General features: G+C 35.8%; 1 protein-coding gene across 1 annotated transcript in view; it reads right to left on the bottom strand.

The window, feature by feature from the left end:
- The window catches only part of WWOX (WW domain containing oxidoreductase), a 544,726-nt gene that overhangs the window by 423,470 nt on the left and 99,721 nt on the right, over nucleotides 1-21,535 (bottom strand). The window contains exon 2 of the mRNA XM_009332322.1: nucleotides 3,074-3,162. Within this exon, the coding sequence (XP_009330597.1) occupies nucleotides 3,074-3,162 (89 nt within the window). The remainder of the gene's footprint in view (nucleotides 1-3,073; nucleotides 3,163-21,535) is intronic.

The following is a 21,535-nucleotide window of genomic DNA, read 5'->3' as shown; positions in this document are numbered from 1 at the left end:
AGAATGACATTTCTTCATTCTTCACGTAGTTTCCAGAATCTCTCAGATTCTTAAGTACATTCAAGAAGGCTTTTTTTTTTTTTCTCTACACATTGTTTAAGGCAGGAGATTTACAACCTCGGCAATTTTCCCTCTGTTCCCTGCAATCCCACCACCACCACCTTCCCCAGATGCAATAGGTTTTGATGTTTTAACTCAATGAAATTTAGGGTTCCTTTTTCTAGAGTAGTTCCATTTTAGTTTTCTCATCCAGGAAGAGATCTGTGAAACACAGTCCTTGAAGACTCTTTTCAAATAGCTAGCAACCAAGGAAGAAAAGGCTCTCGGGTTGTGACATGACTATGAGTACATCCTTATATCTGCTGACAAAAAATAGTACCTAGAGCCACAAAGTGTCCCCAGAAAAGCAGAATTTCAAAAGACAAGCAAATTTATTGTCTATTTTACAATTTTTCACTTATTAAGTCAGGTGTCACCCAGACCAACAGATTCTGTAGAATACCAAAGTGTCCCAGAAAGCGATAGTGGACTGGAGAAATTAAACAGACAATAAAACTATCTGCACCCAGAAGTTTGAGATACTCACCACTGAATACTAAAGGCCTCTTCACATAACATGTTGTGCGAAATACAGATCTTTATTGAAATATGTGCATTCATATAAAATTTCTCCTTCACACTTTAAAATTGCTGTAGTTTTTTTTCCCCGAAACCAAGATCTATACAACTCAGAACTCAAATGATAGTTTTGTTTAGGAAAAAACCCAAACACTTTATTTGCTTTTCCTACTACTTTATTGTTAAGGAATTTGTAAGAGATTTTGTAAGAAAGAAAACTCCATACTCATAACATATTTCCTATGCTTATTAACAGGACTTATAGCTACCTCATGGGAACTGGGGAGAGTGTATCACAGTATGCCTTCTCCTACAGGTGCATGAAATCGGAGATATCAAAGCCTTTTAAGAAAGTTAGGCTACCAGCTAACAGACTTGCCAAAGTATAAAGAACAAGACTCAGTCTGACACTGAAGCCGGTAAGATTTCTTTCAGTTGCTTATAAAGCTACTAATGCAAAGGAATCACCGATCTGACAAAAGCCTCTGGACACTACGGCAAACCAAATAAATGAAGAGACAAAAGTAGTTAGTGTATGTTAGGGCTGGAAAACACATAGCACCAGCATTGTAGTAATAAGATGCTACTGCCATATAATTGCTTTTCTGACCATATCCAGACATAGTTAAATCACAAAAAATCAGAGCCAGAAAGACCCAGTAGGTCTTCCAGTCCATTTTCCTGCCAGTGCAGATGATTGTAAGGTAACTCTTCTGTATCTGTATCAGATAAAAGATCTACCGCTACAGGCAGGGTGTGGGGTCTGGTTTCCATCCAGCCTCAGACTTTAAACAAAATCTAAGTGGAAGTTCACTTTGGTCAAAACCCTGCAAGTCTCACAACAGATACAGACCTTAGATTTTCCTATAATGCTTGGAGTAGTCCTGCCAGACACACACACATCTGAGCACAGATTCGAGACAGAAATATCTGAAGGCAAGGTAGAGGCTATAAATGCTGTCTATTACTAAATTTTTTCCAAATAAAGTGAGAGTGAAACATTAGTAAAACTGGTCCATCACTGACTATGTAGCTTAACAGACCTACACTGGTAAAACAATATATGCCAACAAGAGTAAAACAGGTTTTACTGATTCTGTATCTTTACTGATTCTGTATCTCCTCATTTTCTAAGTTCTCTGGCAAAAATTGATTTAATCATGTTCACTTCTAAGGATTTATAAACATGCATACCAAATGGACTAGCTAGGATGACCATGATATCATCTGCATCACGCAAATCAAGTTAAGAGCTGCATTTGGAAGAAGGGTGGTTTTAACTTTTCAGTGTACCATATAATTTTTAAAGAAATGTAGCATATTAAAAGCATGAAGAAGCTACATTAAAACACTTACTGTTCTTATATGATGAAACCAAGTTAGTATTAAAGCAGCGATACTGCAAGGATTTGTCTTTCTATTTCAAGAAAGTTTTAATATATGAAGAAGATATATGAGAAGAAAATATTGTTACCAAGGATTTTGGCAGTAAAGGAACTTGTGTTAGAAGTCAGTTCGACAATTCTTTGAATCTAAAAGACCTATAAGTACTAAAACGTCATCTGTCTATCCATGTGAGATTTAGCTTTGGCAGTATTTCAGAAGTGAAAAAACATTCTTTTTTATATATTTTCCCTACGACAATATATTTTCAAAGCTGTCTAAGAGGCCATATTCTCTTGAGAAGTAAGATGTATATGTGTTACAGAAATATTTGCAGAAAAAAGCTAAGTTTGAATGGTCACAACAATCAACGGGTCAAACTGTGGATAAAAGCACAAAGTGTGGAATCTATTGTCAAGAGCCGACACTTAAAGATTTCAAATAATTTCTTCAATTTAGAGATTCATTGTTCTGTTCAAGCTAAATTAAAGAAAGCATTTGGAAGCTAACCGGATTGTCTCCATATAAATTGGTCTATTGTTAAGTGATGCCATTATCAGCCCCTCTCCCCCTCTTTTTTTTTTTTTTTTTTAATTATGTACTATTCCAGATACAGGTCTGGAAAATTGAGCTGTCTGGCTCATAGGGCTATTTTTTTCAAATGCTTTAAAAATAAAAAGAGAGAGAGAAAAGGTTAGAAAAGAAAGCAAGACAAGGAGTGCACTAATTGCTCATCCCTGACCTCTCCCAAACCACTGCAAAACTGATAAAGTTGCCTGAGCTGTTTTCTATGCAGTTTAGCTTTGGCCTTTTTCAATACTCACAGGGGCACCAATGCCCCCTTTAAAGCTGGGGCTACACATGGAATAATAAGAGATCTGTGGTTTGTTTTTTTTTTTTAAGATGAAAACAAATTATCTTTAATTTACATTTAAAAAAAATCCTGTGAAAAGATAATTCACTAACTGTAGTTGCTGATCAGTCCAACTATGGTGAATTCTGCCAGCTGTGCTCAGCTGATAAAGACATTAAAATAACAAGAAATTATTACATGTAAATTTTGAATACTTACACATTCTTGGATTTGAATGCTTCAGCAAAGTGCTGCACACTCTGAAGAGAAGCAAGGTCTAAGGTCATTGCTTCTACCTTGGCTTTATGCTGGAACAAGAGAAAATATAGAAAAAGATAAATAACAGCAAGTTTAGTTCACAGTATCATGTTACAGTAACTGTGTTATGAAACTTGTCCGATTCCCCTGCTTAACATTATAACCCCAAAGTGAATACAAATCATCAAAAAGAATGGACGAGCACAACATTTAGTGCCAAAAGCAGCATTGCAATTTTGTGGTTCTGCTAAAAACATACACTATGTAACACACAGCTTTATATAATACAATGAATTGACACAAGGTGGTGTTAAGGTTAATACGGTATCTTTTTTCTTCCATTTAGCCGGTGAAACTTATGTAACTCATGAAATAAAAAGTAGAGTAAGCATTATTCTTAATGCATGGTATTTTTTACATACCATACAAATAGAAAAATACTCAGTAAATACTCCATAAAAACCAGCTAAATTCAAACGTGCACATATTAATCCAAAACAATCTATCGTTCATAGCAGGTGATATAACAGACAGTATAAAATGAGTATAGAAAACAACTGATCAGTCTGCAGTTTTTCATACAGTTTACCAGTGCATAATATCTTCTAAAGAAATTGCGTATGTGTTAAAGTTAAACCCAACTTTTCACCTAGAAGAGGATGTGCAGTCCCACAAAATGACAGGTTAACCTGAAGGTGCTAACCTTAGGCACCACCAAAACAACTTTTCTCAATATTTTCAGCTTGAAGATCCCTGTTCTCAGATCTTTTGAAACGCTTACACTCCAAATCTCAGAACAAAATGAACCAAAAGTCTATTTTCATTGCAACCAGTAAAGAGAAAGTCATCACAGAATCCAGTGGACTGTGGCTCTTTCAAGCCACAGTTCTGAACTAGCTTTCATTTGACTGCAGCTGTGTGTCTGCACCGCAACATCCAACAGTTGTCTTTTGTTCTTCCACAACCGCTATACTTTAAGACATCTATGATCCTCCGCAAAATACCAACCGTCATGACATATAAGTCACGTAGATCCCCTAAGGAATTATGAACGTGTGTATTTGTTCTCACCCTCGCTTTTAGACTCACTGCTGCCCAACATCACATAAACTCTCTTCTACATAAAAGAAAGCTGGCTAAAGCCCTGCACTCTCCCCAAACCTCAACATGTCAACTTTCAGTCCACTCTGTTTAGCTTATTTAGGAAAAAAGAAATTAGAAGGACACTTTATGTAATTCCAACATGCTACCTACACCTATGTACAACGGTCATGGTTCAGACTGGACATTAGCACTGCTAAAAGAAAGAGTAAGAAAAAGGTGGAGCAGATACAGTGGTACTATGTAATCAAAGGCAGCATTTGAGTGGAGAGGCAATAGGAGCTTTGTTAGCACGGTGGTGCAACAGGGGATCTGCTGTGATTACAAGGTTATACAATGAGCATTTCTGGAGTAACCAAAAGGAAGCAGCACACACGTCAGTGCAGAAGGAAGCCGAGAAGAGTGCTCCCATTGTCTCCCACGTTCAAGCAATTCATCTGATTGTGTTTCACTACATCTGGTACTTTTCTCCCTACATCTGTTTTCTGTTTTGCTAGCACCCATTCTGCCCGCTACAATTACCTTACAGGTTGGGTTTAAACAGAATGTCACTCAAATTCCTTTTGTTCCACTCCAGCCAGACTTACCAGGACAGCAAAATAAATACAACTAAAATTTCAACAGGTTCAGTTCCCATCAGGAAGTATCAACTGATGGAATCTGAAAATGCTAAACCCAACTTTGTTATGAAGAGTTTTTTTACCCTCACAAGACGCACATCACTCTGGAATTCCTTTGGCCCCACTGGGTAAATATTTTCTTCTGTTTGACGGTCAGAGACTTGAGAAAGATGATGCTGCCTTGCATTATGCAATAGAGCTCTGTAACAACTTCTCTCCAACTTTGCAGTTCAAAGCTGTTTACTTAATAGAGAAGTAGTGTGCATAGTTGGGTTTATTTTGCTTCTGTTTTCCTCAGTTGAAACATTCTCTTGTCTCTCCCAAGGCTAAAAGGACAAGACATAAGGGGGGTGAAAAAAATAATAATCAAGTAGTTCAACAGACTATACCACAAGCCATTAGTTACTCAGGTAATGCTTTTCCTCTTGGTGCCACATGTTAGGCTTCTGCTACCGATTCCAAGAACAGAAGAGAGGTGTCCGTATAGTTCAAGTCCAAAAGAAAAAAAAAAAAGCATGACGCCGCCAAAATACTTTCAGAAATAGAAATTAAACAGACTAAGACTGGCCTGGATTTGTGGATGAATATATTGAAAATATAAAAATCAGAAATTTAAAAATCATAAATAAATTATTGAAAGTGATAAACGGTTGACTGTTAGATAGCAAATGCAAACATAATTATAGTTTCTTCTGTACTAGTTCCATCAGTGAAATGAGACCAGCTGTCTATTCATACTCTGTTTTCTTCAGCCAGTAAGATAATTTATTTCAACCAGTTTAACACTACTTCACCTTTTTTCTTTTAGCTTTGGTACACATACAGTTACAGAAGAAGACAAAGAAAACATTTGTTAAGAAATTCAAGAAACTGTATCTAAGATGACCTGAAAAAGGAAAAATGGAGAAGGAAAAAAAGGATGGGTTTTGCATTTTTTTCCATCAAATAGGTCAGCAGAGGCAAATGGTAAAATAAAAATTTTTTCAACTTTCTCCCTGCTTTTGCTTTTTAAAAACCTGATGGTGACAGTCTGTATTTCCTTCATATATACATGAGGTACATACTGAGCACAGATACCCATTTGCTCTGTTTTCCTCAAAGGAGAAACTGGAGCATGTGACATCCAAAGCACGCGGATCAGAGCTTGCCACCTCAGCTTCTGAAGGCGTGCAAAAAGCCAAGTGTCAGTGTTATCTCCAAACAGGGGAAGGAATCAGTTTGCGTACCGTGAGCTTAGGTAAGTTCCCCAACTTTTCTGTTTCAGATTCTCCCTTGCCAACTAAGATGCAAGCACCTCTCACTCCGCAGAGGTATTTCATAGACCATCAACTCCTGCTATTGTTTGAGAACATGAAATGCTAAGCCTTTAGTATCATCCCATTTTCATTCCAAATTTTCCGACTCTTACTTCTGTGTTACAATTCCTTTTAAAAAAGCTATGAATAAGGCAATATACTTGCAAGGCGTGTTCTTAATAATGTAAGAATATCTCCAATCAATGACAAATAGAATGTTTTTGGTTTGTTTTCTTACAGTAGCTCAGTATTACCTTTGTTATAATGTTTTCCCTCTTGCCCTATAAGCCTAGGTAGCACATATTGTGGTACTTATAGAAAAAGAAAACATGTTTTCTTTAATAAAAAATAAAACTAAAAAAAAATTTTTGCTAAAAGGCATTGTAACTGTAATTGTAATCCACAGTCAGTACTGATTGTTAATGGTATGCTGCAAATCCTGATCTAACGTGTCATAATTGTATTATGCTGATGTCTCTCACCATTTCACTTCACAAATTTTCAGTACTGAATTATGCCTCATTTTATGTTGTGAAATCTTAAATGGCACTTGTCACTTTCCCAATACAGAAGACAGTCTTAAAACTGACATCGTAAAATCAACACACTGAGGCAGAAAACTCCAGAATTTTTAAAATTAAATTGACAAAAGACAGCAATGTTCCCTCTACTACTTTATTTTCAATTACATCATTTAAGGGGAAACTAAGTAACAGAATGAGTGTAGAATAATTTAAAGAGCTCACTTCTAAATCACAGGATCATTCCTACGTGGCGTTGTTGAGAGCCTGTGCAAAATGAGCTGGTGCCCTCGCTGCAGATCCCCAGGACAAATGTCCCAGCTGTGTCCAAAACCACTTTCACAACTACACTCAGACCAGCTTCGCAAACTGGCAAAAGGAGAACGGACACAAGAGGCGGACACCCTTCTGCTGTCTACTGGACCTTGTGAGAACAAGGTCAGCTAGAACCAACGGAAACAGTGCTTTTGGGATGGGGAGTACTTGCGTTTCATGAAGCCCAAAGAGCAGTTCAAGGCTAACAATGTCTAGGCACCAACATCCTGTCCTTGAAGAAACAGCTGCAGGTGGACCATTCTATGGTTCCTAACAAGTCCTCTTTTAAACACAACACAACAGCATTTTGAAAAGTGCAAAGAAAGAAATTTTATCTTGTATTTGACAATTTTATGCCCAGTTCTAAAAGCATTTTATCAATATCTCTGGGTAAGTTTCATTACTCTAAGTAACACCAGAAAACAGTTTGTTTAGTTTTGTTATGTAAGCTGCTCCTTATTGGAGCAAAAATATTAAAAATGCTTAAGTGCAATTCGTTATATTTTGCACTTACGCTAGAAAAATGCTTATTGAGCCAGAAACTAACAAGAAAGTGAAAACATCCAGAAAGCAAGCAATTTCACTATATGCAATGTATTCACTTTACAGCTTAAAAACTGTTTAAAAATGAATACCGCATGGTAGACTAGTTTGGCAGTAAACATGATTGTGCATTTGTGTCTTGGTATTGAAGAAGGAGCCTTTTTTCATAGTGAATTTTTCATTCAAATCTAAGTGATGATTTACGTTAAATATAGGTAAAGCATAGCAACATTTTCCTGAAGGATTGCAAGGAAGCGAAGAGCAGTACAATAAGTTGAAGCATAAAAGCTTTCTCTGTCATAATATTTATTATAATGGCATATAAAATAGCTGAAATAAATAATAGATGACTAAAAGTAAATTCATATGATAAAGAATCTTTCAGCAGACACCATTACTTCTGACTGCTCCAGTTTCATACAGAGTTGAAGAGTCTTAATAAATATGCTGTAGCCCCTGTATCTTATGTAAGTACAAGTCATTTTGTAAGGGCCTACTTAAAATGTAACATAGTGGACACTAGATAATTTACTGTATAATTTTACTCTCAAAAAATATCGTGTATATATCTTCGATATTTAAAAGCCCTTAACTCAAAACTGAATACATAGCACAACAACAAAAATATCTGACTTTGAGGGACTGAAAATACAGTAAATTGGTAAAAAGCAGTTTAATTTGATAAAGAAAAATCTTGATGACAACATCTTGGAATGCAAATGGTTCTCATATGCAGTGTGAAAAACAGAAAATCTTCAGGAAAAAAAGAATTTGGTATCAGAGCTGATGAAAAGTCTGTGGAATTATCTTAAAATAGGTAAACAAATAACCAAAACTCAGCATATGACAAGCAATGCCCAAATAAACCCATATTTCCATGTTGAGGACAAAGTAGAGGATGTTTTAGAAGCACGTCTGACAACTTGACACATAGCTTGTGACAGTCAATAGCCAGTGCCATGCACTATTTATGGAGGTACCTAATAAGGAAAAAGGCTTTCACTCAGGATTAGGACTGTAAATATTATTGTCCCTAATGTAGTCAACATTTGGTACTTCATGCAAAACTGTATTTATGTAATGCCAGCTTCATCTTGTGTGCTTTGAATGCTATGCAGCTACTTCTCATGTAACTGATTGGGACGTATGAATCATACCGCTTTAAGAGTAATCCAACATACAGGCTAGGTGCTTTAATAATATGTTCTTCTGCTACATTTGATACCTTAATAAAGTTCATTAGAAGACATCGTGGTGGAACAACTTTACACTCATTTTTCTAGTTTTTCTCCTCCCCCCCCCCCCCCCCCCCAATCAGCAATTTCTATACAGTATCTGCAAATTTTCCCTAACTATGCAAGATAAGATGGTATATGACACAAACCAATTCCCTAAATATTAATTATATTATTAACCATCCTATGTGATGTACAAGGAAATAGCTGGGACTGATTGCGATTATTCATGAAAATCAGAGATGAAAAGGTTTTTCTTTCTTTCATTAGAAAGAAAATGTATTTAGTAATACTTGGTTTCACTATTCCCAATATATTTGTTTTACCTGTATTTTGTTTGTAATTTACTGGTGTAAATTTTTCCACTATTCATCTTGCTCAATCCTGTCAAACATATTTTCATGCTGTGTGTGAGCTCTCCCAAACCCTGATTTTGTAAGGTCTGGTTCTTCCTGCTTAAATAACTAGATCTTCATGTTCTTCACAAAAATAGAATTCCTGCAGGGGTTGCTGTCATCGAAGTCAAGTGAATAGCACATATATAAAGACCCAATGGGTCAGCAATTTGCAGGCTCATACTACGATTACTGATCATTCTTGGACCTACATTTTATACCGAAGAATGAATTATTATTATTATTATTATCATTATCATCATCATTATTTTCCTTGTCTCTATCCCTTCTCCAGAACATTTATGGATGTTTGGCAGAGAACAGTGTTTCTCTTTTTGGCATCATCTGCAACTTAGAGCGGTAAGAGGCCTCTTCAGAAAAAACCTGAAGCCCTCAAGCTGCAGTAGGATTGTACTGCAAATGAATGTCTTAACGTTGCGATGGCAGTTCCCCACACGATAGTCTAGACCGTGAACTGGAGATTTAACTGTTGAGCTCAACTGGGTTATAAAAGCAACAGAGAAGTCTGGATCCTCCTTTAGCTAGAGATTAAATACAAAGGCAACAAATGAGCCATTGAAATTCTGAAGACAAGAGACGTGGAAGAGTGACAGACAGCCCGATATGAAGGAGTTCAGTTTCTGAGGATGCCATACACCAACCCGGCATTTGGTCCTCACATTTAAACAAATCACTATTCACAGCAATATTTTTCCATCTTCCAAATACTTAATTTACCTATAATTTAAAATCTGTGTCACAAATACAACAATGTGACTAAAGTCTCTAGGTATAGCTTGTATATTTAAGTTGGACATGAAAGGGCTTTCTTGGTCATGCAACAGTCATTTTAAATTTCCCAAAAATTTTAAAAGTGTATCTCTTTCTATTAGTAAATGTCTACATATAAAAAGAAATGCAAAATACACTTATTCATTTCTTTGTGGTTGCTTCATTTTTCAGATTTTAATAGCTTTTTTTTACAAATCTTCTGCAATAAATACCACTACAATAAGCAATAATGTTATCTCACAATCTTTACATTAGTTAACTCTTAGATCAATATCTCTGTAAATTTGGCCTTTTATATCTTCTGAAGATTATTATAAAGGAAAAAGGGAAAACATCTGCATTTTTTTCTGAAATTAATATCTTCAGAGAAGTAAACTATGCCACAGCAATCCTAAATCATGCTTAAAAAGAGTAAGAGAAGTCAGTCTCCTAAGGACATTTTTAAAATTACTTATTCCTTAACCAGAGAGAACAAAAAAGCACACACAATTTCAGAATTTCACCGTTTCAGACTGACTATAATTTCAGAATACTTCAATTTGTAGGCTCCAAATGTCCCTGATTCTTCCTGGATGCACATGGTTCCATTGCAGGCAATACACATCTGCTTCAATAACAAGAAATTACATGCATTAAAAAAAAAAATCTACTATAGGTTTTGGCAATGGGAATTTCTTTAGCTCTTAATGTACATGAACTGTGGGTATTTACTTGGGAGCCTGCTTTTAGCTGGATTTTTTTCTTTCCCTGGATATAGATCATTTCTTTCCCTCTCCAAACGCCCATTCCTGTGAAGCTCATTTGAATTTATCTCGGGGAATCTCAAATAATCTTGGCAATATATTACATGTATATGGTTTACTATTCTAATAAACATATCTTCTTGTTTACAGAATAATCGAGGGAGCCTGGGAACATGTAACAGAATCTCAGCTGTGGAGAGCCTCCTATTCAGATGCTTTCAATTCTTTTCATTCTGCAAGATTTGAAGTGATAGCAGAATACATTTTCAAAAAAAGCAACAAGGCAAACAGCACTGGGATAATTTAGAAGCTACAGACTTTGTTTCCTTTTAAAAACTTGCTCAATTTGAAGTTTTTAAGATTAAATAAACCCATTTTATGCGTTGCTGAAAAATATGCAATATAGGTGGCAAATAGGGTAATGGATTTGTTGGAAATGTCAGGAAAAACAGTATTTCCAAACAGATTAAACCAGTAACATCCCTATTGCAATACAATATTATTGTTGTTAATTATCCATAAAATTAAAGATGCGTTCTCTTATACGTACAGCTATACATACACTGATTTTTAAAACTTACAGCAGGATTTCACATACAGACTCTACACATAGAGGAAAGTTAGCAACCCTACTACAGATGACAAACAAGACGAGAAAAGCACGATGGTCAAAAGGGCAACAATATTTAAGTAAATAAAAAATGAACCCTTTTTCCCTGTTCTCTCATGATCCATAATCATAAGCTATGTTGTTGCCTGAAAGTGCAGACATGCACTGTGCAGTGCATTAATCCTTCCAACACTAACAGATGCTGGCAGGGATTTAGGCTGGAATGTATTTACAAAGTGACAAATTATGTTCCGTATTATACAGAGAGAGAAAGAGCACCCACAAATAGGCTGATAAATGTCAGCTGCAGTCACGACAAACGGTTTATTTTTATTATACTGTAACCACAAATGTTTTTTGCAGGGAGGCCTAAAGATTTATTTGTTGCAGGAAAAAACAAGATTATATATGACACAAAGTAATAACTGTGAGATCACTGATGTTCTGGGCAGCTTGCCCTCCTGGAAGCTATGTTCAGATTGAAAAATGTTGCTTAAAAATGGTATGTTATATGACACAAAATAAATAGTTCATAAATCTGTATTGAAACAACAATAACTAATAATTAAAGACAGTCTTAGGACATGGCTTATACAAGTTAAAAGGAAAGCATACTATTTCCTTTAGTGGAATGTTGAAAATGAAGTAACAATATTAAAATGAATCTGATGAAATTGTTTTAGATTAAAAACAAAGTGCTATAATTGCTAGATGGAAGCAACATATATTTTAAATGTGGTCACAGCGCTATATGAACATTTAGTGTAGCACAATTAATTGGCAGAATAGTGACGTCTGCAGGTTTAAAAATGCGTTGCAGCTATTTTGAAGTACGTCAAAGCTTGCCAATAGATTTAAGGTACAGTTCTTTCCGCCCACTTTTAATACTAGGAAAATACAAATATCAATATGCTTAAAAGTCATCACTTTTTTTAATCATGAATAATTTCAGGATGCTTCAACATAAGTAGAAATAAATACATGAGACAAAGAAATGAAAGAACTGAATAATTAGCTATTTAAGACATTTTAATTGGTAGTTCACAATTAGAATCTCCTAGCTTTAAACAATATAAAATAGATATCTTACAGAACAGTAGCCTCAAAAAAATAAACACATATACAAATTCTTTTGTTTCCACAACTGTTCACATCCCCTAGCTAAAAGATACATTGAAAACGGTCACGTTGTTATGTATGTAATTTTAGAAAGTGAAATAAAAGGACCGAATCACATTAGTAAAGATTTCTTGTACAAATAAGGGTTGGCAGGATCAGGTTCTTAATATACACTCAATATACACAATATAGACTTGAAAAAAAATACTAAGTCTTTCTGCATGCACAAGAAAATATCAGGCGTATTTGAACAGTACTAGAATATGGAAACCTGGCATTGTGCCACCTGGTTTGTGATCACAAAAGGAAGAAGTTTTTCTGTACTTTCTTTCTAAAGAAACAAAGATTGTGTGACAAAGAAAATAGGAACAAAATAAACACAAAGGCTGCAATGAAATTTCTGTGAAAATGTGGCCCATCTCAGGAATCATTTTGTTCTACTTGTCATCAGCAATATAGATATAAACCCAAACACACCATTAAAAACATAATGTAATTCCAGGGTTGTCTAAAAATCTGAGATCAAAGTCTAGACCGTGTATTTTTTACAGATGCATAAAGCTGATGGCATTCAGACACAGACAGGAGGGGTCATAAGGCCATGTCCCATTGTTCTAATAATTAAGAAAGTTTAAAATGGCTTTAGTGTAAATGTGAATTAAGTCCAAAATCAAGTGTTTCATTTTTAAGCACCGTCAACATGAAAAGCTCTGAAATTTTCATTTACTAAATATACATGAATTTTCTGATAAACTTTTGATCTCTAGATAACAAAGGTACTCCAGAAAATAAATGTCTCATGCAGCAATACAGCGGGAGAGTTGACGGTCACCTATCATTATACTTACTAGAATACATATTTCCTAAATACAAATTGCCAGTGAACAATATAGTGACAAGGATGGAGAATATGCCTTAAAAATTATATTCTTACAAGTATTTGTACATGCAAAACAAGGAAGTGCTGCCATTACAGCAAGTAAAGCAGCAAGAAAAGCATAACAACAACCTACTTTTAACTTTAAATATCTGCCTGAAGAATAGGTGTGCAAGATTGATATAAATGCTTCATAGATAAGAGGGAGGAGGAAGCAAGGAAGAAAAAAAACACCACCACTGCCTTTCCCCTTCATAAAAGTACCAAAACTGAACACAAAGAACTGAACATGAAGAGAAGCAGCATGCTAATTTGTGAGTAATACTCTCTCTACTGGACAGAAAGACTTTTAAATGCCTTCTGCAGTTCTGCAACCATAAGTGTTAATGCCACGTTTTAATGTAGTCATTCAATTATTAAATTGTTTTTAATTTAACAGATATTGTTACATAGCTAAATAACTGGCACATTTTCTACCTTAAAACTTTGCTTTTTAAGCAAGTAGCTTAGGCTTTTCCCAAATTTTAAGGTAAATACTGGCTGTACCTACCTGAACACCTGAAAAAATAGCAGCTACTGTATATCTTACCCATATGCCACATGCAAAAATGTAAAACATACTAAAAAATTTCAAAAAGAAAATTTCCAAGCAGATGTTTATAAACAGAAGGTAACGGATAAAAACCCAAACACAATGCTGCATTATGTTACATGATTCACTGATGAACCCATTGGAACTACAGCAAAAAGCCCTTCTGGAAAACTTCCAGAAATTAAAAGGTGCAAACAAGCTGCCTAATACTCTTGCGTAGACTGAATTCTTATGAAGAAAATAAAGTTTATTGTCTGGAAACAGAGAAAGCATGAGGAAAGCACTAAAGCAATGGAGGTGAACAATTAGACAGATGTTCACTTAAGGAAATAAAGAGAACAGAAGAAGCCATCACTGAGGAATTTTACGAGAATACTGACAACTCTGCACCTCATCAAGGGCACTGGTAAAGTTAAAGCCACTGAAGCCATTTCTACTCAACTCCAGTATAACTGCTGACCTTGCAAAAGTCTGCATTTAGCAAATGTGGCTTAGGAAAATAGCATTATACTTTTCATTTTACTATTTTTTCCCAAACGCCATCCATATACTCTACTGCATATTTCAAGAAAATTAACTTTATTTCCTTGTATAATATTACATATACTCAGAATCTTTTTCCTAACTATGCTCGGGTATCAGGAAAACCTATATTTAAAAAGCTTTTGTCATTTAAGTAAAATTAAATACTGTCAATTACATCTGATCTACATAAAAGTGTATAGGTGAATAGCTGGAATGGCTTTTGCTTAATGTGATTATATATGTTTCTAAAGTAGTCAGGAGTTTGCGTAAGACGCAATATGGCAATCTGGACATGTTTTAGAACATACAACTTTAGGCATTTACCTACTGAAAGTATAATGGAGAAAAAGCATATTTTGTTGATAAACTGTCTTGTAGAGCAAAAAGATATGGGCAGACGTGCCGGCAAAAGGAGAAGGAATTAATAATAAGAGGTAAGATGTTTTGGCAAGGACAAAAGTCTTACTTTTCTGTGCTCGTGCAGGCTGAGGTACAAATGTAATTTGTTCCATAAACATATGCCTATTGTTTAAAATATCATTTCAAAAGTCTGGTTTATGATAATACTTCCCCTGCAGGTTTTCAGAAAAAAAAAATCCTCCAAATCTCAAGCGCATTACTGATAGCTCCTTTTCTTTCATCTACTCATGTGTTTTCAAAAATGACTCTCAAAGTAATCAGAAACTGTAGCTCAGTATCACTAACACAACCTTCATCACTTTCTTGTGTGCAGTGGGCGACTTCCCACAACATTCATCCATTGTTTCTGAACTGTAGATATAAACATGATGCGCATCACCTTGGTCACATAGTACAGGGGACACAAATATCAGAAGTGAACTCTCCAGTTATCCAATTGCCAAAGAGTTCCCACCAGCGTTGGAAACTGGACACGTCAAACTTGTTTGGTAATACAATTAGCTTAAACAATCCGGATATCAGGTTGTAGAGATAGGGAGGAAGTACTAATTAATAGCTATGTCCTTCTCTAAATATTACTTGTACACAAAGAAAAAAAAAATCCTATGAAGTAGATGTTTATAAAATACTCCTGGTCTGTAACTGCACCAGACTGCCTTTTTTGAGCATCGGCCGCCGGTTCCACTTACAAAGAGGGACAGCTCATTCATCCCAAATGGTTTTGCAGCGTTTGCAATACAATCAGTAGTTCACCCAGGTCTGCAGGGGACAGCCTGCATATTTCCCACACACTAATGTTTGAAAGTTCTCAGTAACTCGGGAGAAACGCACAAGAAAATTTCATCATTCACATTTTGAATAATATAAAAGATGTGGAATGCGATTGACTTCACACTAGAGAGAATTGAAATTACAGTTATGGGATAGGTTTTTTCAGGTACTGTAAGGTCAAGTAATAGTAAATAATTAATGAATTATGAAACAAATTTTCTATAAGGCAACACATAAATTCTATTCAATAAGATCTAAAAGTGTAGTTACACCGAAAATCCATACAATATATCACAAAATGAAGAAAATGCATAATGCTGAGGAATAAAGGGGGGTTTGCCATTATATTGGAATAACCGCTACTCTTATGGAATATAAATAACAACTTTCCATACATACACATCATTTTCATAAGCTTTACATTTCATAATCTGCAAGAAAAAGAAAAGAAAGGATTTTCAAAATTTTTTGCTGCTGCTTTTTGTAGTAAGATCTCTTTCCTCATCTCTCCAGCAGTTAGAGAGGTTCTCACACATCGGAGAGGGGAATGATCAAGTGGATCATGGCCTGGGCAAAACCACAGGGCTCCTTCTCTGATCTTACTGCTGATTTGGTTTTAGCTAAAGTCTAAGGATTGCTTATCCTTCTTCCCTCTTTACCAGTATAACTTTTACATTCTTTTAAGCTGAGGCTCTCTCTTAGAATTTAGGAAAGTCCATGATACAATATTGTAGTGATCTTGGTTAGACTTCTGTGGGCCACTGACATACAATCAATATCGTGAATGCAAGTCAAGAAGTCAAAACAGAAACCCCAAAACCACCGAAAGTCACCCAACATATTTTTTGTCTTGATACCTTAAAATTAGTTGAATTTGGAGCTTTCTGGATTAGTAGATGGGAAACTTGCTTCTTCAACTGCATAAAATGCATGTTCTGATTATCTTCTCAATAATTTAAAAAAATGGGGTTTGCTAAGATATTAAACTATTCTGGACTTCAGATTCAGCTATGGTGAAACATTACATACAGAAAAGGAAAAAGGGGAGGGGGAAAAATAAGCAACTTTTGAGGAGTATATTTCTCACTTACGGTGGCTGCTTAAAGTCATTCAGTCATTTGAGATTGTCCCAGGGGCTAATAAATCAGAAAATAATAAATTTGGCAAAGTTCCTGCCAAATTTTTGTATCAAATGCAGACAATTTATCACATCTATTTCCTAAATAGTCTGGACCGAAACCCTTGAAATAAATGCAAGTCACATGTTGGGTCTCCAACAGCAATTGTCTCACTCTCTAATGTACTTGTTTTGGGTCATAGTAATTGCAGATAAGGACATAGCCAGTGACAGTACGTACAGTCAAAATAGAGAATAAGTTTTGAGATAATTTACAAACACGATAATTTGCATAGCTATAAATTTATGTCAATAAGCTGCGGTAGTATATATAAGCAGTTTGAACCCAGTCCTACCAAAATACATCAAGTTCCATTTAGACGTAATTACTGATCCATGAACACCCCATGGCAACAGTGTGTTTTCTCCTACCAGACTGAAGAACAAAAAACAAAATCAGAAATGACATGCTTGTAATTTTTTTACTCTTCTAATAGTATTCACTCATTCACTCATTTGAAGACACACAAATAAACAAACTTGTCAAGGAAATCTAGAACAAATTTCAACCTTTTGCTCTAGAAGAAATGTTAACTTCCAAAAAGTTATAGCAGTTCCCTTTTCAAAGATGCTTATATTAATGGCATCTTAAATAATGCAATTATCAAAAAAGTCAGTTACAAAGACTCAATCAAAATGCAAGGGCAAATTTGTTCTCTAGAAATTAAAAAAGAAAGTTAATTTTTGATGAAGCAAGCTGGTTTTATACCTTTATAATAACTATGACCATTTTATGCAACGTAATGCTTAAAGCAGTCAGGACTATGCAGTTTTTCACATGAAACCCACGGTTCCTATGCTGTGCTCCACAGACTATACAGTTTACAGAATCCTATTGTCCTTACATTATTTTTAGGTAACATTTTCATAGCCATGATGTACCTTATAAAAAGTTTTCAGAACTGACCGTGATACACGCTGGCTGTGAACTTTGGAATTAGATTATTTTTCTCATGTATGTGTAGCTTGAAAAGCCCATGGCCACCGCCAATTTCTATTTGTACTACATGGCTGGCAGAATTACGTGAAAATAGCCCTTTTCTCTCCTCCCATGGAACCATTCAGCACAATTTTTAAGAGCCTTTTTTCTTTCACTTCATTCTGTCTTCTCCAATCTAGACAGCAGATTTGACCAGTTAAAGAACACAGTGAATTGCATGAGGTACAATAGAGCATTTCGAGGACAGACTCACTAATTCTCTCAGGCCCGTGTGAAAGGATATGCCAAGATGATAAGGCAGAAAAGGTTTATGTTTATAAGACTTTGATTAAGTAGGCAATTTTAGGAGGAGAGAGACAAGTTAAAAGAAAATGAAAAAGCTCCAGAAGTACTGAATTTTGTTTAATAAAATCAACAGCATCCCTATAATCAACTAAATCCATGGATTATTTAATAAATGAAATTATCCAACAATGAAAAAAGCCATCAATGAAGTACATGAGGCAATGAGCATATGTAAGCCAACCATTCAGATGCCTTTTAGCACTTGCAAGCATTTGTTTTCAATTTAGTTTTTCAAACACCTCATGCTACGGTGCTGGACCTCTCTCAAAAAAAAATTAATATAAAGCGACAAGACAAAAACCTGAGCTGTTTCTCAGAACTCCATGAAGAGCTGTGCAATAATTTTCTAAAGGTGTTAAGTTTTAACTTTTTTTTGTTTGTTCCTGAAGAATAGGATGACTGTATACCAGCACATGGTACCATTACAGATCTGGCTCCTAATTTCCCTAGCTCCATCCAGTAATTTAGCAAGCGTAAGCAAGTACCTATTTGCATTTTTAAAGGTAAACACCTTGGCATACCTGACCCCTGTAAACTTTTGAAAGGTTTATTAGTATACTAGTTCCCATTAAAATTGACAGCAAGCAAAGCACACTGAAAATTTCATCTTTCCTTCAAAAATAGGTTTTTGCAGTTAAGAAGTTAAATTATTTCTTTAAATAAGTAAACATATTTAAGATTTAAATATTGTATCAAGAGTAGCAGAAGGATGACAGCCAAAGTAAAGGCCTGAACGGAATCACTTTCAGCAGATCATTTCTCCATTTCAGTTTGCTGACGTTTGTTTCCAAGCTGCACGATGTCGTTTCGAAGGTGCCACGAGCTGCAGGCCCCTGTGCTGACCAGACCACACGAAACCACTTTAACTTAGGCTCCAAAGCTAGAAATGTTAATTCGTCATCCTGGCAAAATAATGACATTCATTCATAAGTACCATCCAATCGCCTCCACACCTGGCTGAGTCTTCTGTTCAGCGTAGTGAAACACACTAATTACACACTTCCTCCGCCTGTCCTCTGGACAGTGTAGCTCACCATATTTGAAAAGACTAATGATACGGAACTAAAAACCGGGCAAACACCCTGAAACATGACAGAAGAACAGACAGACCAGAGAACCCAGGCATGTTAAGTACCATACTCAGTCCATCAGATGCCAAGCGCACCTCTTTGAGCACCTTGTACTAGGACTCTTCCGCAAAGCCTTTTAGCTATCTTGCCCGTGCAAAATTAATTTAAATGTATCAGGCTGTTGATGATCTCAGTCAGAGCATTTAGCTTGTATCCATGGCCCTCATCAAAAGTACAGCGTCAAACTATGATCTGTGCTTGTACACTCTCACTTGGGCAAATGAAAAGAAAGACTCAAGCAATACAATTTCCTTTCCAAATCCCTGTGTGGTAACTAACCTACTACGGCTGTACTCTTATGCTTTCTGCATAAAACAAGAAGCAAAGCCTAGAACATCCCAAATGAACGGCATAATCTTTTCTGTCTCCAGTTGAGTGACTACTTGGACATTTTAGGCAAAGGAATAGAGAAGGTCCCTTCAGATACAATTACCTTCTGCTCTGAACATTCACCTCTAAAACTGAGGATGCTAATTCAAATCCTTTCAAGCACAGAGAGATACAGATCTCCCATTAAGCATTATGATTAAAACCAGGAGGAGGTACAACCATGTTATCTCCCGGAGCATCCCAATCCAGTAGGCAATATCCAAGAGCATTCAGATAAACAAAACGCACCTAACATGCAGCTCAGTAAGGTTTACGTATTCAGAAATATTAGGACTAATTGAACTCTAAAGATGGGCAAAACCAAGCATCTAAGTTACCATGGGAATTTCTTTGCAAAAGTTTATGTGCTTCAGAATTTTAGGTTCTTCCAGAGTTTAAGGGAAGATTTTGAGGATCCACATTCTGAAACGCAGTGCTTGGTGAAGCAGTAATGCAAAATTTAGGTCCCAGTATTTTAAACTGAACTAGTCCTAAGCACTGAGGCCTGCCTCTTCCTGCAGCATTTTTTCACGAGCACGTGAATTCTGTTGAACTCACAAAGGGCATAAAAACTTATTACTATGTGTGCCAACCTGCCACGCGTCCTGTGGGCTGCAGAAACTGTCACCTCTTTCTGTAGAGTGACAGCCAGCCTGACCTATCAAGTCCAGGTTTTAGATGACACTCAAATACTCTTTCCTCCCTTCTGTTGAATTTTATTTGCTTACCAACCTTTAAAAGACCTGTGCTCATCTGTTACCACCTTTGCGGTGTCCTGGTAACATTGGGCAGTTGCAATCAGGCAGTGAAAAGGCTTCGCTCTGAAAAGACTCATCTGCAGCCAAAGCCGTTTGTTAAGCAGTAACTCTGAACAGATACCTGAATTTTAAAGCATTAAGACCCTTAGGTACGATCCAGTCTCCACTGTGCTACGCAGTGTACAAACAGACAGAACATCCCCAAAATAAACAGAGTATCTCACCTAAGGATGAGGACAAAAGCAGACTTACAAAATAATTTCTCAAGGATACATGGCAGACCAGAGACAGAACCTAACCAAAGTCATCCAGGTCTAACAATAAATGTGAAAATCTTCATGGCATCAGCTTTCATGTATGTCCCTCTTAATAAGGTGCAGAAAAAAAGAAAATTTAGAACTGACCTGTGAAAAAACATTCGTGTTATACTTTTCAACCATTGTGGTGATGAGGAGGAAATGTTTTTCTGAATGACTATACTGTACCTTTAATGGTTCATTTGTAGTTCAGAATAAAATCTGAACTATTTGTTGTTCATTGTTGTTATATTCTGTTCCAAGGTTCATAATTTGAAAATTGACTTTGGGGACTTTTTGCTTGGTCTATTAAAATGATTCATGTTGCATTCAACATAAATTGTGCATACACAGAGGAGGTTTAGCACACGTATTCACAGCATAATAACTAAAGTGAATTTTGTACAAGCTGCAGTTTGTGGCAAGGATGCAGTATCATTTGTCTTAATTTTTCTTCAGCATTACATTAGGCTAGTGCATTTACATTTTCAGGTACGGCTAAACACTTTAAAACTTTCTTTTTACAGCATGAGTAAAGAGAGAATCAAATCTACATGTTTATATGATGTAACAAAGTAATGCCTTTTTACTATCTAAAGTACACATGGATTTACTTTCCATTTACCTTCCTGCACAAAGGCAACTGCAAAGTGCATGAAATATTCACCACCTATGAATCATGTAGTGTTCCTATTAAAAAGATGATAATGTTCTGTTTCACCTTTCAAACCATGATACAGTAACAGTCACGGTGTCTAAGTGGTTTTGTCACTCAAAACTACCAATGTAATATACAGTAAGGTACGAGTGTGTTTAGTGTTTTATAAAACTTTAGGACAACTTAGTGTCAATTAACTAAATAATTAAGAGCCGAGATATGATTTCAGATACTAAGTTCAGAAATATTTATTTCGCAAAATTTGAGAAAGTGGAT

Source organism: Pygoscelis adeliae, unplaced genomic scaffold (genome assembly GCF_000699105.1).
Source record: "Pygoscelis adeliae isolate BGI_AS28 unplaced genomic scaffold, ASM69910v1 Scaffold18, whole genome shotgun sequence".
Classification (NCBI taxonomy): Eukaryota; Metazoa; Chordata; class Aves; order Sphenisciformes; family Spheniscidae; genus Pygoscelis; species Pygoscelis adeliae.
Note: the sequence above shows the minus strand (reverse complement) of the source record. Positions and strands in the feature narration are given on the sequence as shown.